This window comes from Alligator mississippiensis, chromosome 4 (genome assembly GCF_030867095.1).
Source record: "Alligator mississippiensis isolate rAllMis1 chromosome 4, rAllMis1, whole genome shotgun sequence".
Classification (NCBI taxonomy): Eukaryota; Metazoa; Chordata; order Crocodylia; family Alligatoridae; genus Alligator; species Alligator mississippiensis.
In genome coordinates this window covers 208,910,167-208,926,346 of record NC_081827.1, presented here as the reverse complement: position 1 = coordinate 208,926,346, position 16,180 = coordinate 208,910,167, and the positions used below count along the sequence as shown (strand labels likewise).

Sequence of the window (16,180 nt, the reverse complement as noted above, 5' to 3'; positions counted from 1 at the left end):
TCTTTTTTGACCTGGAGGGCTGTGGGCAGCGGGGTTCCGCAGGGCTCAGTCCTCGGGCCCGCACTGTTCAACATCTTCATCAGCAACTTGGATGGGGGTGTAAAAAGCACCCTGTTCAAATTCACAGATGACACTAAGATGTGGGGAGAAGTGGGCATGCTAGAAGGGAGGAATAGGCTGCAATTGGACCTGGACAGGTTTACAGGGGTGGGCGGATGAGAACAGGATGGGTTTCAACACTGACAAGTCCAAGGTACTGCACTTGGGGAGGAGGAACCAGCAGCACACCTAAAGGCTGGGGAACTCCCTTCTCATCAGTGCAGAGGCAGAAAAGGATCTTGGAGTCATTATTGATGCCAAAATGAACATGGGCTGACAGTGTGGGGGCGCGGTCAGGAAGGTCAACCGTACCCTGTTATACATCCACAGATGCATCTCAAGCAGGTCCAAGGAGGTGATCCTCCCCCTCTATGCGGCACTGGTCAGGCCGCAGTTGGAGTACTGTGTCCAGTTCTGGGCGCCGCACATCAGGAGGGATGTGGACAACATGGAGAGGGTCCAGAGGAGGGCCAGACGTGTGATCAGGGGGCAGCAGGGCAGGCCCTACGAGGAGAGGCTATGGGACCTGAACCTGTTCAGCTTCCACAAGAGAAGACTGAGAGGGGATCTAGTAGCCATAGTCAGGGGGGACCAGCAGGCATTGGGAGAGTCCCTGTTCCCCCAAGCACTACCAGAAGTGACAAGAAATAACGGTCACAAGCTGGCAGAGGGTAGATTCAGGCTAGATATCAGGAGGCGCTACTTCAGTCAGGGCAGCTAGGATCTGGAACCAACTTCCAAGAGAAGTGGTGCTGGCTTCTACCCTGGGGGTCTTTAAGAGGAGGCTGGATGAACACCTAGCCTGGGTCGTTTGACCCCAGTGCTCTGTCCTGCCATGGCAGGGGGTCGGACTTGATGATCAGCTCAGGTCCCTTCTGACCCTACCTACTATGAAACTATAAGTAATAAAGTAGATGCTTATGTAGTAGAATTTTAAGTTGTCTGAGCTAACAATTATTTGATTGCTTGTTGAGAGAAACCCCTATGACTAATAGTTTTTACAGACTTCTGATGTAGCATATGAATTGTGTGATTTTTGTTTTTGAAACTAAAGTAGGCTGAACTTTAACTTGTTGCTCTAAACGGAGCAAAGACTCAGTAGTGAAATGAAAATCTGACAATCCATTTTTTAACTGGAATGAAAGCTAGAATTCTTCATGATTAGAAATACAGTATCAACATAATTGATCTAGCAGCATTATGTTGTAGCTGCAAATACGCTTAAATCCCAAGCCATACAGCTACTGCTTGTGAGTGAAACATCTTTCATATAGTTCTAAGATGAAATTACCCCTGAATGAATAGTATCTTCATTTATCTTCAGAACCTCCTCTGTGCTACCAGTGAATCTACTCTTTCCACATTCTACAACAAGAATTACATTATACTATTATAGCAGTGTTCTGCTGCAGTGTAAAATAAATTGTTTTGGAAAATGAACCTGGCTTTGCTATAAATTACATTCACAGGTACAAAGGAATTTGTTATTTTGTTTAAAATAGTCACAAATATAATTAAGCTCTTAATTTATGTTAAACTACAAATGTGGCCATTACCATAACTGAATTAGGAATTTAATGTGTCACTCAAAGAATGATACTGAACAGTTTTCATTTGTAACCTTAGACACACTATTTCAATTACAGGGTCTGCAGCTGTTTGATATAAAAACTGAATTATTTTGTAGATTTGTTCATGATTTTTAATTTTAAAACATGTCCCTTCAATAAGGTCGAGAATAATTCTTCTGTTGTCACCTCAGATTCTTCTTTGTGTCCTGAAGAAGTAGAATGAGAATGAAAACACAAATCCCCTTTTCACTCTTTCTTCACAGTAACACTGTGCAAATGCTTTCTGCTAAATGAAATATTACTTGCAATAGTTTATTTAAAAAACAATTTTGCATCTCCCCTGAATGAAACTTGGAGTATCCTGTCTAAGAATAGCATTTTTCCTACAGATATACAACATGTGAACTGTCAGAGTTCTGGAACAATTAATTGCTCTTTCTCCTGATCTTAAATGCTGAAATCTGGATCTGATTTGCATCTAACTGAAATTCATTCTTAAAGGAGTGCATATGTGATTTCTGGGGGAGTGGGGATTTAAGATGAAAATTTAACAGATGATGTACTAAATGGAACTCAGTTGCATGGACTTTGCCAGCTTGAAAAATATTTCTTCTATTTGAAAAAAAGATTATTGTATAATTAACACTTAGGGTGACTTAACTGAAAAGATACTTTATGTATTTTACTTTGCATTTTTACTTCCTGTCGCCATGTTAGGGCATGGTGATATCATTCTTGTTCACTGTTCTGCAGGGAGCTTTTACAAACAGCAGCAGCAACAAAGGTGGGATGTAAGAACGGAGAGAGAGGAAAAGGACAATAGGTGAATCCAGATATGTTTGGTATTCTTGGGCCTGTTCCAAAGTCCTTTCTGATCATTAGGAAGGGAGCAGGGATATCATTGTTTTTAAAATAAATTTCGAATTATAACCAACATTCAAAAGAGATCAACTCGCTTTATTTGTAATTAGGCACGCTTGGAAAAAAAAGGCTCTCTTACTGTTGTAATGGAACCAAACTAGTCTTGCATCCCTTTCAAATTCTGTCAATTACTGTTTGAGTAGTTCACAGGACAGTTCTTTCCTCTACAGTTGAACTAATTTATAGGGAGAGTCTACGTTTAAAGGTTTCCAAGAGGGCTGAAACTTAATTTTCCTAATTATTAATATTAAAAGCTGCTTCTTGCTCCCTAGCTTGAGGTTGTATATCAAGACAGCAGACAAGAGTATCTTAGAAATGACTGACATGGATAACATGTTACTTTGGCAGGATGTGCCACCTCCCCAAATTAAAATGAATGATATGCGTAAGAGTATTAATTAGCTTAGTTACAAGTGTTGTGCCAAAGCTTGACATAAGCCCTTGTTGCGTAGCTACTGATAGTTCATTCCCTTGTAGTTAATATACATTTCACTTCATGCTTGCTTTCAAAATAAAGTGGGTAATGCAACTAATGGGAAGAAAAAAATGTGTGTGAAGTCAGTCATCTCCTATGGCAAAGCATATTCCAGTAGGAGGATTCTTTATTAAACTTGTGGAAGGCAGACGACCTTATCCAAAGGGAGGACAGCTTACCTTCAGGTCAGAAATATTTTTAAGGACTGTTTTTCCCCACAACATCAGGCATGCTGAGCATAGAGGTTGCCCTAGTGGATTGGCATTCTGCATCAGGTACTGGCCAGTGTTTGGGAAGAAAGCAGTTCCATTTTTTTTAAAAAAGAGAGAAAAATGATGATGTGTAGATGATACAAGAATCCTCAGTAATGTTATACCCAAAACATAAGACTGGGTTATCTTTATTGTCGATTAAAACTATTTGTCCCTTTCAAAAAGTCAGCCAAAGCATTTTGGTGTGAAGCACTCTGATTGGAGTAAATTACACATACTGTCCATTTTCTTTTACTTGCTATAAATGTGCTGGATGCTATTGCACACGCACATGTGTGTGGTTTTTCTTCTCATTTTAATATACCCAAGGGTAAATATGTTGAAAACTGATCAGTTTCACTGTATCTTTCTAAGATATTAAAAAGGAGCGTGGCATTTTAGAATTTTTCTTTCTCTGGTATTGAGAGGTCAGTAGAAGAAATGTAGAAAGCTATTAATAACCTTTTAATAACTCTTCCAGACCATAAAACCTTTTCAGCTGAAGTTGAGTAGAAGACTTCTTGTAAACTGTAGATTGGTGAATCTGGGCTGTCTTCACCCAGAATAGACAGCCACACTTAGATTAGCTCAAGGATAAAATCGGTAAGATTTGGCTTCTATGTTAGTACCATATCCATAATAGTTGACAGGTGCCAACACTGTCTTTCCTGCTTAAGGTTCTGAAAATAAGGGACCTTCATTTTGTTTTCTGCAGTTTGAATTCATGCCTTCCTGGTAATTTTCTGTAGGGGAATAAGATGCATTCTTGGTAGATATTAATGTTTTCACTGCAAGTACTAGCATCTTTTCAACAAATGATTTTTAGGTCCTCACTTGAAGAATTCTCTTTTTGTTGATCATCTTAACAATGAAGATAAGTCTGCAAGGCATAGTGTACAGCTGTATCAAGACAGCTGGCCTAACTTAGACACCAGAATCAGTATACCATATTTACTCAAAAATAAGCCTACCCTGATTGCAAGATGGCCCACCAATAAGTCAATTCTATATATGGAAAAATGTATAAATTTGTTATAATTTTCCAGGTACTGAATTTAATTTGTTAGAAGCTTATGTTGAATTTCTCCCCCTCCCGTTGCTGCATCAGGGACAATTAAATCTGGGGACTCAGGTGGCCCTTTCTGCCCCCCAACTTTTCCCCTCTCCCCCCCACTTCCCCCTGTAGCTCCTTTCCCCCTACATACTGTCAGTCAGGCTCTGCTCTGTAAGAACCTAATTAGAAAACACCATTTTTTTTTTTAAATAAGCGTGTCTATAATAATTTGTGCATATGCAAATTACTGTGGGTACTCATAGACTTAATTCATCCAGAAGTGATTCATTTTACCTTTTTTGAAACTGTTGCAAGTTTTAGCACAAGTACTGCATAAGCACACTTTTTCAAGCAGCACTTTTGTACCTGCTATCATATAATTACAAACTATGCATGATATTAGTTCAAAACTAAAAGGCTTATGATTTACTGTGTGCCATCAGGCATGAACAGGTGTGATGCAGAATGTTAGGGAGCTGCACTCCCTGTCCGTCTGTCCGTAGTAGCTGCAAGGAAGGGGTATGGCTCCAGCCAGTGAGTCAAACACCATGCCACCCTCACCCTGTTGCTCCGCATCTGGCTGCATGCCACCCTTCCCTTGCCTTCCCTTCCCCCCTCCCCCCCCCCCCCCCCGGGTTTGGCCGCATGCTCCCACCCCCTCCCACTCCACATCCGGTGTGCTACAATTTTTTTTATTCCTGTAAGTGTGCTGTAAGAAGGAAAAGTTTGGGAAATGCTGGTCTACACAAAACACTTTACTGTGCATTAGACTAAACTAATCTAATGCACAGTAAAGTGTCGGTATCTACACATGCACAGAATTTACTTTGCAGTAAATTGAGCTAATGTGTCATTTGCTAGTACTAACAAGTACAGGTACTAGATTAATGGTGCATTAGCTACTGTGTGGAAGTGCATATATAGATGCTAACTGGGAACACATTGCTCCCAGTCAGCCTAGCCAGCAAGGGGCCTCAGGGGGCAGAAAGAGCTGATTCCAGCTCAACAAGACTGCCTGCCAGCCAAGTGAGGATTGGGACTGGCCCCCGTGCACCCTGCCAACTCTGGCAATGGCACATGGAGGAAGCCTGGAACTCCCTCTGGCTGCTGCAGGGAGGCAGAGCAGGGCAGGAGCAGTCCTGGTTTGGGCTGCTCCTGTTGGGCAGGTTTGCTCCCAACATGTAGACATGCGCCCCAGAGCACTTTAATGAGCACTAATTAATTGCACATGCAGACACACCCACTGTATAATTGATTGATTTGGGCCCCAGCAGAGTCGATAGTGTTTCAAGCCATGGTGATCCCTGTAACTCAGCACTGCTCAGTATATGTATGTACTCCAGATACCCCACTCTCTCTAAGGAGCTATATTACAATTAGCCCCCACTTGTGGTTGGAACTGGGTGTTCTTATCATGAGTCCTGTAATCTTCCAAAACTTTATATGCAGGTGAGATGCAGGGCAACCTGGTTTGGCTGCACCTCATGGAGGGCAGGGTCACACTAAGTATATGTGACAGGCTGAGAGAGGGGCTGATAGATGTTCTGGGTGAACTGTCTGGCACCCCATTTGGTAATGTTTACCAGACATTTAAGTCTGGTGAAGAAATGAATAATTAGAAATGGGAAATAAAGGCACAGCTCAGCTGTGGGAACAAAAAGTAAGTCGAAATGTATTCAGTGTAGTGGCTCACCATGACTTGTATGCACTGTAGGAGACTGTGCACAACGGGCACAACTGTGTATCTTATTCAGATGAACTGTACTAACCTAACCTTGTGGTAGGCTCCTGTCAGTTTATTTGCCCAATGTGGGTCATGCATTATAGCAGGGGTGGGCAAAATGCGGCCCATGGGTTGGATGTGGCCCACTAGGCCATTCTATCCAGCCCGCGGGGCCCCTAAAAAAATTTAGAAAATTAATATTTATCTGCCCCGGCTGCCCTTGATGGCTTGCCAAAACTCAGTAAGCGGCCCTCTGCCCGAAATAATTGCCCACCCCTGCGTTTTAGTGATGCTTTGTGTTGGCTGCATTTAATCAACTTTTATAGTTGGTTACCATTACTGAGCATGTGCTGTTTTTGACAGCAGTTTAATGATAGACAGTGTGTTCAATGATGTTTCCTTGTATTCAAATGTAAAATGAAGGGCTTTCTCTCCCAAGCTGGTTGGAGAAAACCTCGTCTTATTTTCAAGTAAGTATGGTAGCTACCTATAGGTATTATGTAGGTTTTTATAGTTCAAGGAGAGTTTAGGTTCAGTTAGCACCCTGTATCAGAACTGGCTTAAAACCTGCATTGTGCTGTGATGACTCTAGTTTCTAGTCTCTTTTTTTGGGTGGAGGGTGGGGAGGAGGGGAGGCAGTGATTAAAACAACTTCTGTCATGTAGAACAGGGGTGTCAGTCACTACATCCTCTGAGCTGGATCTGAACCATGGGGCTCTGGGTCCAGCATGGGTCAGTGGCGGCAGGGCTAGCAGCAGGTTCAGTGGAACCAGCAGAGATGGCAGCAGTAAGACAAGTGATGGCGGGGCAAGTGGCCTCAAGCAACTGGATTTGTGTGAGTAGAGCCCTTGATTGCCCCTCCCTCTTCCTTTTCCCTCTACTCCCCCCACCCCCCTCCCCTTGCTGCCAGTGACCACATCACCAGGGCTTATGGACCCTGAATTCTGCAGCTCACTACTGCCATGCCCCCAACTTCTGGTAGCCCACTGGTGCCAGGTGTTTGACACCCCTGCTCTAGAATCTTCAGACTACCTTGGCCTTGTTCATTTTGGATTTTCAGATCTATAAGATCTAAAATAAGACAAATGGTAGAGCAGGGCTGTCAAACTACTCTGGCCCCGCAGGCCAGATAAAGATCTCTGGGCTGGATCTGGCTATGCTGGAGCCAGTGAACAGGGCTGGTCCAGTGGGGCACTGCTTGCAGCATAGTCCCTGTGATGGTCCCTTGTGTCTCGGGCAGCACATGTTGGCTCTGCTCTGGGGATTGTGCTGCGATCACTGTTTGTGGCCCAGGGAGCTAACACGGGGCATGCATTACATGAAGCGCCCCCAGTCTGGCCATTGCACAGGGCGTCCGACAGAATGCTGTATGCAGTGTCCCAAGATGCAACTGCCCCAAGTCGGCCCCCTGTGCTGTGGGCAGCCCCTGTGGCACTGCATCCAGCCCATGTGCCACAGGCCACACAAGCCTCAGAATGGGGATAGGGGAGCCAGTGCTCTGGGCTTACCTGGTGTGGGCACTGCAGGCAGCTCGTGCTCTGGACCAATCATCTGTGCCGTGAGTAGTGCCTGCAGTGCCAGATCCAGCCCATGTGCCAGACCAGCTCTGCATATCACATGTGCGGTTGGTCTGAGACCTGTGGGCTGGATTTGGCCCATGGGTTGTATGTTTGACACCCCCGTGGTAGAGGTTTGATTGAGGCAAGGTTTTTTGTGGGTGATATCTTTATTGGATCAGCTGCATGGTTGGGATAGACTTAGACAAGTTTTCAGGTACCTCGCTACCTTTCCTCAGGTCTTTTATCTTTTACCCAGCGTACCAAATACCCACACAGAAACTGTTTCATATATACATGGAACAGGAGGTACCTCGAAGAGAATGAAATGTTTTGAGTCACCAATATTCAAATTCCTGTCTTCTAACTGGCAGCATAAATCATCCCAGTTTAGTATAATCTGCAAGTTACAAGTGGTGTTAACACTTTAACTACTAATATAGATGTTTAAATACAGTTAAGTCTAACAAAGATTCCTGTAGATACCCCCTGCTCAATATAGTTCATTTTGTTTTTGAGCTTTCAAAAACATATTTTTATAAACATACGTTGCATGTGATTCTATTTCACATTATATAGAGGCAAATATCATCACAGTTTATGTGAAAAACATTAAGTATGCTTAAAATAATGTTAATTATCATTTTAGTTTTTGTTTTCAATTATGTTCATTTTGTAAGGCCCTTCAGTCCCATTAGTGCAAGAGAATATAAATATGGTAGTGATGTAAACTGCTTCTAGTATTTATGATGGGCTGATGGCACCTAGGTATTCTGTGGGCACTGCCCTGACTTCAGCCCTTTATGCTGCTCAGAGAAGTGTCCTCTCAGTTGCTGTTAGAAGCCAGTAAGTTTAAGATTTAACTGTGATATCTCTGACTTCCAGATTTTTGGGTTTGTTTTAAGATATTAAGTGGACTTAGCTTAGTCTTAATGAAATAATTTCCTTTGTTTTTATGATTACCTGGTAAGCTGATATGTTTGAGGTCTTTTTTTTTTTCCAGGTAAGGTTTTTGCAAAGTCCCTTACACTAGCTGTGTTAAGGACAGAGGAGACTGTGATTTAGAGCATGCAGGGAGGTAGAATGTCAGGTCTTCAGCACAGAACATTGATTTATCATGGGCTTTGTGTCCACACATGTAGGCTCCATAGCTTTTTGTCTAATGGCAGTTGAATAATTGGTTGGTGCATGTAATAGGCCAATTCTATACTTGCTGTACTTAACAGGATCATGCCTCTGAGGAGATATGGTTGTAGTTGGTATACTGTTTGCCTGATCTGAAGTTTAAAACGTCCATCTCTTCCTGCCACTCTACAGTGTACACTGAATGACTAGTAAGAGTTGGCACAGCCTACTGTGTGATGCAGCAGAATATTCTAGTTTCTATAATTACTCAGGTTAAAAACTCAGTGCAAGGGTGGTCAGCCTGTGTTGTGTATGTCCAGCCTATGTCATGTGTGCCACAGATGGCAGAAGCAGCCTCTGAATGTGGTACATAGTAGATCAGGAAGGGAGCAGGGAACAGAATGGTAGATAGGGCAGAGAGTAGAAAGCAGAACAGCAGGTCAGGGAAGGAAAGGGGATCAGAATGGCAATCGGGGAGGGCATGGGGCTTACCTTGTGGCATGCCTGCCAAAAAATTGACTCCCTGCTGCTCTAATGGATGTTTAGCAAGGTAGCTTCAATATCTGATTCTTCTAAGGCATTTCTATAAGGGACAGAGTTAGTCATTTGAATGCCTTGCTTGTGACTTAAAAACAATAAGATTTGGAGGAAACTATTTTTCTTCAATTCTGTTTTTGTTAACTAATGTACACTAAATTCACGTTGCTAGAACTGGTCTTTTAACAAGATTTTGTTCATGAAATTTCCCTAATTTAAAAAAATGATCTAGAGAATTTTTGCAGAGGTATCCACTTCCTAAAGTCTCTAGGAAAGTTTTAAGTTTTCAGCAGACATGGCCTTTTTGTTCCATGTTTTGTAGAGCACTAAGCACAATTGTGTCTGAGCTTATGGTTATGGATTCTAAGTGCAGTGGCAATACACACTGAGAAATCAAAATTGTAGTAAATCTGAGGAAGTCTACTAGGGAGAGGAAATGGAGGGAGAACTCCTTATTGGTATCGATGCCACCGAAACTCCTTCTAGCCCACCACGCTGGCATTTTGTCTGTTTGGTTTCACCTGCAGAGGTAACTGGACCACTGAAGCCCCCTAGCATAGATAAGGAAACACCCATGAGCTTGCATCACTTTTGAAGTAGGTGCAAACTCTGTGAAGATCATGGTTTTCCATAACTCTACTGGGTTCTGATGATCCTATGAGGGTTTTGCCAGCAGTAAGGGGGTCCAGTGAGAACTAAGCCTCCCAGGGCTTGCAGGTTAGAGTTTTGCAGGAGGAATTATTGAATTAGTGCATCCAACAACACTTAGCTAACTGACCTGGAGAGAATCATTTAAGATGTAGTCAAAGAATTAGGATTCTTGAAATATGGACACTATTACTGCTCATCAGATCAGCTTCAATTGTTCCAGCTGATGTGGAAGTATTTTTCTCTGCATCAAAAAAAAAACCCAACAAAACTTAGGGGCTTCTCTCTCCTCTCTTTTTTTACTATAACTCTTCAGTTTCCAGAAGTCCTCTGACACAATATTTTAAGTTTACTGGGCCTACTTCACCATGGTAAGCATGAATACTTTTTAATTAGTTCAGGAAACTTCTAGTTGAAATCAAACACAGAAGCAAAGTCCATACATTAAATCTTTTCTGGTTTTTTTTCTTACAGTCTGCCAAAAGTTTACAGTAGCATAAAAACACTTTGACAAAAATATGTTGTCCTACTGTCTCCAAAATAGGTCAAAGACTGAGGTCAATTGTCCCTACCAAACTTAAACTATATGGTAGATATTTTTGGTTTCTAGATTTTTTTTTTTTTATGTGGGAAGAGCTGAAATCCAGTTTTTGATAATCTCAGGTACTATAGCAGTTTTTCTACTGTGCTGAGGACCATGGATTAATCAATCATGAAACCACATTTTCAGTAGAAACTAATTTTAATATTTGGGGTGGAAACCTTTTGTGTTTAAATTAGAATTGCTGAATTGATTCATACCAACTCTAATATTTTCCTGTAAGAATTCAATTGATATGTCAATATGAAAAACCTTGTAAATACCCAGACATTTCAGCAGTGGCTTTTTTGGCATACAATTTCTCCTTTGAGTTCACCATTACATTTAAAAGATTTATGATAATTTGCTTGCTGTACTAACTCCAGCATAATTTCTTCTGAACCAGTATTGAGCATAGCACATGGTAGTTAAAATCACCTCTGGCTAGATGCAGGATCATGAAGTTTAATTTAGTATCTTACTGTAGAGGGAATTATTGTGGTAGGATTAGACCAAACAAAACTCCGGGTACTTTTCAAGAAGGAAATAATGGCTAAGGATTAAGGAGAGTGGTTTGAGTGGTAATAAATTGAGTCTTTTTTTCTTCCTTCTAAATACTATCGGTCTAAAAACTGTTCTTTGCTATCTATACTGTTACGCTATAATGCAGAATTGCTGATTGCGGATGTTTACATCCTTGCATGATCACTGGGGTGGCTTTGAAAGCCTAACAAAATCAATACCCTAGTTATATCTTTCAACCATATATCGAATTCTATATTTGGTCATATGCTCTAATAGTATGTGGAATCCAAGGAGGAAGTTACCATTTGTTATTTTCCGGGCATTACTTCTGCTTCTTGAAGGAGTTCAGGCAGAGCAGAACCAGGATAAACAGACCCTGTCCCACTGCAGGGATGGTATAGGATTAAGACTACAGTCCTATTATTTTTGTGGGGGGTTGAGTTGAATGGAACAAAGGAAGATAAACTAGGAGGTCTTCTTTTGAGTGGTTCCTTTGTAATGCTGAGAGTAAGTGTGTGAATATTATTATTTCTTTTTCTTTTTCTTTACTTCTGAGCTTAGAGCTATTATTGCGAGTGAATTTATTTCCTTCCTTAGTCACTTCCAGACCTCTCTGCATAGTAGTAAAGAATGAGGAGTGTTGAGGATGTTGATTCGGTTTCTTGGAGAAGTGGCCAAGGAAAAAGCTTGCTCCTGGCAACTGTCCTAGCTTGTGGCTCTCCTGCTAGGTCTAAAAGGCTCTTCCTTCTGCTCCTTGTTCATAGTATATAAAGTGATCACACAACAGAGAAACTCCTCCTGCTAGATGTTGCTTGACTTTGTTTCTGTGATTTTTTTTTTTCCCTAACTGTGCAGGGGATTGTTTATTTCCGTTATCATCCTTCCCCTGTTCTACCAGAATTTCCTCAGCCTTTGATTTAAACCAGGAAAAGAAGGCAAAGATTTAAGTGCACATGCACGTACTTATTAGAAACCCTAATTTTAAAATTACTTGTTAGATCAAAAAAAATACATACATGTGCATTAAAAATACATACCTGTGCACTAAACGTGCTTCCTTGTACATGTGAATTACAATACAGTACTTCAGATTGCACACTGACTGGGAATGCATGCACAGCATTTGTGTCAACCCTGACCTTGAGTTTTCCTGTCACACTCTTAATTTTAGTCTAAGGTTACTTTCATCTCTCTCAAAAGTTTGCCTTTTGATTCTTGGGGCATGCAGAATTCATGGTCTAGGTAGGTATGAAATACAACTGCAAGAGATATTTCTCAGTCTGGGATTATGTTTACAAAACTAAGAAAAGGATATTTTTCCTTTCCTTATAGTTATGTACTTGGAACCAGAAATTACACCTTTCATGTTGATCAACATGGGTCATAAACAGCACTGATATTTTGTGTTAGTAAAACTGTTATGAATATATAATTTAAGCCATCCTGTAAAACTGCATTGGAACTCTTATTTACATGCAGTGTTAAAGATTAGTTTACTTGTACTAGCATTTATTCAGAACATACCAGTCTTGATGAACACTTTCAGCTTTGGAATCTGAGATTCTAGCTTTTTTCTGGGGAAAACAATGGCATAACAGGATTTTGTGTGCTGTTCCTCAATTTTGAGTTACTTATTTGCCCTGAGCATGCCCCCTTTTAAATAAATAAATACATTTAATTGATTAATAAAAAATACAAGATACCTCTGTTTTTTAAAGTACGTTATGCTACCTATTCTATAATAATAGTTGCTGCTTACAGAAATCATAATCCTGTGCAAGTGATTTTGAGTCTGAGGTTGTAGATTGAAAGTAAGAATATATTGATCAACTCTTCCTTTAGCAGTTCAAATAAAAACTACAAAACAAATGCTGCCACTCAGAGGAAACTCAAAATTTAACGGTATTGCAGATTAACATTTGTAAAAATGTTGGCTAGTAAAATTTGACCATGGAATGATTTGTAATGTGCATGAAAATATTTTACATGTTATAAATGTAAAATATCCTGGTTGGCCAAGAATAACCACAGAAATATGTATATTTTGTCCGGTAGACAAAAAATCACTCCTACTTACTACTATCACGGTACAAGCTGGCAGTTGAATAATGCTCATCTTTCTTAGGTGTGGGGTAAACAGAAGTGTTTTTACTAATTGTTCTGGACAAGAAGCTGCTGTCAAGTGAAATGCAGGGTCTTACTTCTATAAAACGTTAAGTGGGTAACTGTACTTCAGAAATGTGTTAAATATTAGCTAGTTAAATATAGGTGGAAAATGCATGTTTTGTCATTAGCAAATTAATTCATTCCTTTTTCTGTGCTCTTTGTTTTCAGGCCTTTTTGCAAATGTGCAGTCTGCCAGTCCAGGTGGTTTGTCGGCCAAATGCAGAATATATGTCCCCATCTGGTAACTATCGTGTTCATTTAGATGACTCTGTAATACCTACATTTTGATACCATGGCAACAGCACCTCATCTTACAGATAAGTCAGTCACTGCTAGTATATGTAGGCTGCCTCTTATTTTGTTCTTGTTCCATTGCAGTTTCTCTTCTGTATTGAATTAGGGTGATCATATACAACTATTTAAGATATCGTGCATTTGAAATGTAATAGATGTGCAGAGAATTCAAACACACAAGTTGTGAGCCAGCACAGATATCTTGTGGTAACACAGTTGAAAAATATTTGGACATTCTTCAAACTGAAAGACTTATATTGTAGTTATGTTTGGGGACATACCTGTGGGGATGCTCTGTTGGCTAAAAAATGTTAAATTTTCCTCTGAAGAGGCAAGCGGGGAGAGATCATTTATATGGAAGATCATTGTTAGCCTGTTAATAGTTGGGAAAGGATGAAGTATAAATGACTCGGTACTCTTAAATCCACTTCTGATCTATGGGTACTGCCAACAAAAAACCTCATAAATTAAGGATTTAATTGCACAGCATCTAAATTCTGTTGGAGACTCTTAACGTTCACCTAAAAGGTAGCTAGGAAAGAATTGGTGAACTCACTACTGTTCATCGCATTAGAATCCATTTGTGAGAGTTACACAAATTTGATTCAGGTTTGCAGCAGTAGAAATGTCTGCCGACATGGGATTTTGTATTTTGTAGACTGCATGGTTAACTCTGCTTTTCCATCTTGGCACTGAAGGCAAGGCAATTGGAATCCTGAGCTTAAAAAATAAGTGGCTGGTAGTATCGAAAAAGGACAATTCTTGATTTTAAAAATGGTGGTTTTGCTGCATCTGTGTATTGTAAAGTGAGGGCAGTTATTTTGAAATGCTGCTTGTCTGCACAAAGGAACTAGTATCTTAAATGCCCTGAAAAGCCCCCCAGCCTGCATCTGTATTGGTTGCATCAAATAGCATTGCTTGTCTGAAGCTTTCCAATACTGCCGGATAAAAATAATGAACGAAGGAGTACAACTTACATTGGTTGACGACAGTTGGACTGTACTGATCAGGTCTAGCATGTTCAATTTTTCATATTGGTTTCATTTTCAAAAAAATCTAGCTAAGAATATAAATGTGGCATTTGTTTCACCCTCCTTTTTGGGACTCTGCTGTATGGTGCTCTGTTTTTCAGATTACCTCAATACAGTTTTAACATTAAAATAAATTGTAGCCAAAAAGGCTGTTCATAGGCTTCTATTTTTTATGACAGAAAATCATGTGTGGACTGAAGCAGCTCTTAAGCACATCCACATTGCTCAACACGAAGGAAGGAAATCTTGTCGTAAGATTTACTCTCCTAGAAAATCTTTCTGAATGTGTCCAAAGCCAGATGTAGAAATACCAGAAGGCAGTCTTTATATGCCAGCAGTGTGCAAGTATAGACTGATTAAAACCATGGAGTCTTGCGGTTCAAAAAGCCTGAATTTCTTTTGTAATAATGCATTGCATGGATGTAGATGAGGCAGGCCTTTGTTGGCAGTGCATCTCATCTATTACCCTTAGGCTGACTGTGAGCCAGTGAGGAGTGAATCTCATGATAAAGACCATGACTGAATCTGCTTGAAGCGTGAACTCTGTTTGAACTGGATCTTAACAGCATTTGATGAAAGGGAACTCTTTTCTTTTTTTTAATCTTGCTGAATATCTAGCTAATATTAATTAAAAACTTCTGTAGATATCATGTTGGTTCTTTAAATCTTTCACAAGGACCTACTGTATCTTCACTTTACCTTCTCTTCCTGTGAGAGCATGCTGTGGCTTATTTTACTATACAAAACTTATTCTGTGAATTAGGTTACATAATATGATACAGAAAATGTATAATGTTTATCTATTTTTAAGAGGTGATTGCAATAGGATTATATAGTAGGTGTGCACCGCTAGAGATTTTTGGGGTCAATACCGATAGTCGGTTTTTAAGGAGGTATATCAGCCAATACCTATCCAATTTCCTATACAAGCCCAGCAGCTTGAAGAGTAGTGTCCAGCTGGTAAGCCTGTTGTGGTGGAAGGGGAGGGTGGAGGGAAGGGATGTGGAGGGGGGCAGATCAAGGCCCCCGCGGTGAGGGAGGAACTGGGCTGGGCCAAGTGCTGCCCAGGCAGGTTTGGTACAGAGCGGCAGCTCGTGCAGCGGGTGTTGGGAGGGGTGGCTCCTACTGCTGTGCAGCGCTTGTCTGGGAGCTGTTTGTCCAGTGCTCACGTGCTCTTCCGGGAGCTCCTGCTTGTCTAGGTGGGCATGGGGGAGGGGGGTGTGCCCCTGGATCGGGGTGGGGTGGGCTCTTCCTGGCAGGGGGCTGGGTCATGCTGTGCTTGGGGCAGGCAGCGGGGGCACTGGGATTGGGGTTGGGGGGCTATGCCAAATTTTAGGGTGGCTGCAGCCTCCCTGTAGCTCTCTTCCAGCACCGCCACTGCCCGCCCCGAGCACAGCCCAGCGTCCTGTCAGGAAGAGCCTGGTGCAGCCCTGGCCCCAGACTGCCCTGCCCTGCCCTGCCCAACACAGATCCAGGTGCACACATCCCCCATGCCCTCCTGAACGAGTGGCAGGAGCTGCTGGATGAGTGGGCGAGTGCTAGATGAGTGGTTCCCGGATAAGCGGCGCACAGTGGCGGGAGCCGCCCCTCCCCTTCCCCACACCCCTAGACGAGCCACGGCTGT

General features: G+C 41.5%; 1 protein-coding gene across 4 annotated transcripts in view; it reads left to right on the top strand.

Annotated features, from left to right (window-relative positions):
* The window catches only part of MTX2 (metaxin 2), a 56,722-nt gene that overhangs the window by 26,027 nt on the left and 14,515 nt on the right, over window positions 1–16,180 (top strand). For all 4 annotated transcript variants that reach the window (XM_014599585.3, XM_014599584.3, XM_019480536.2 and 1 more), the window contains exon 4: window positions 13,400–13,472. In XM_014599585.3, the coding sequence (XP_014455071.1) occupies window positions 13,400–13,472 (73 nt within the window). The remainder of the gene's footprint in view (window positions 1–13,399; window positions 13,473–16,180) is intronic.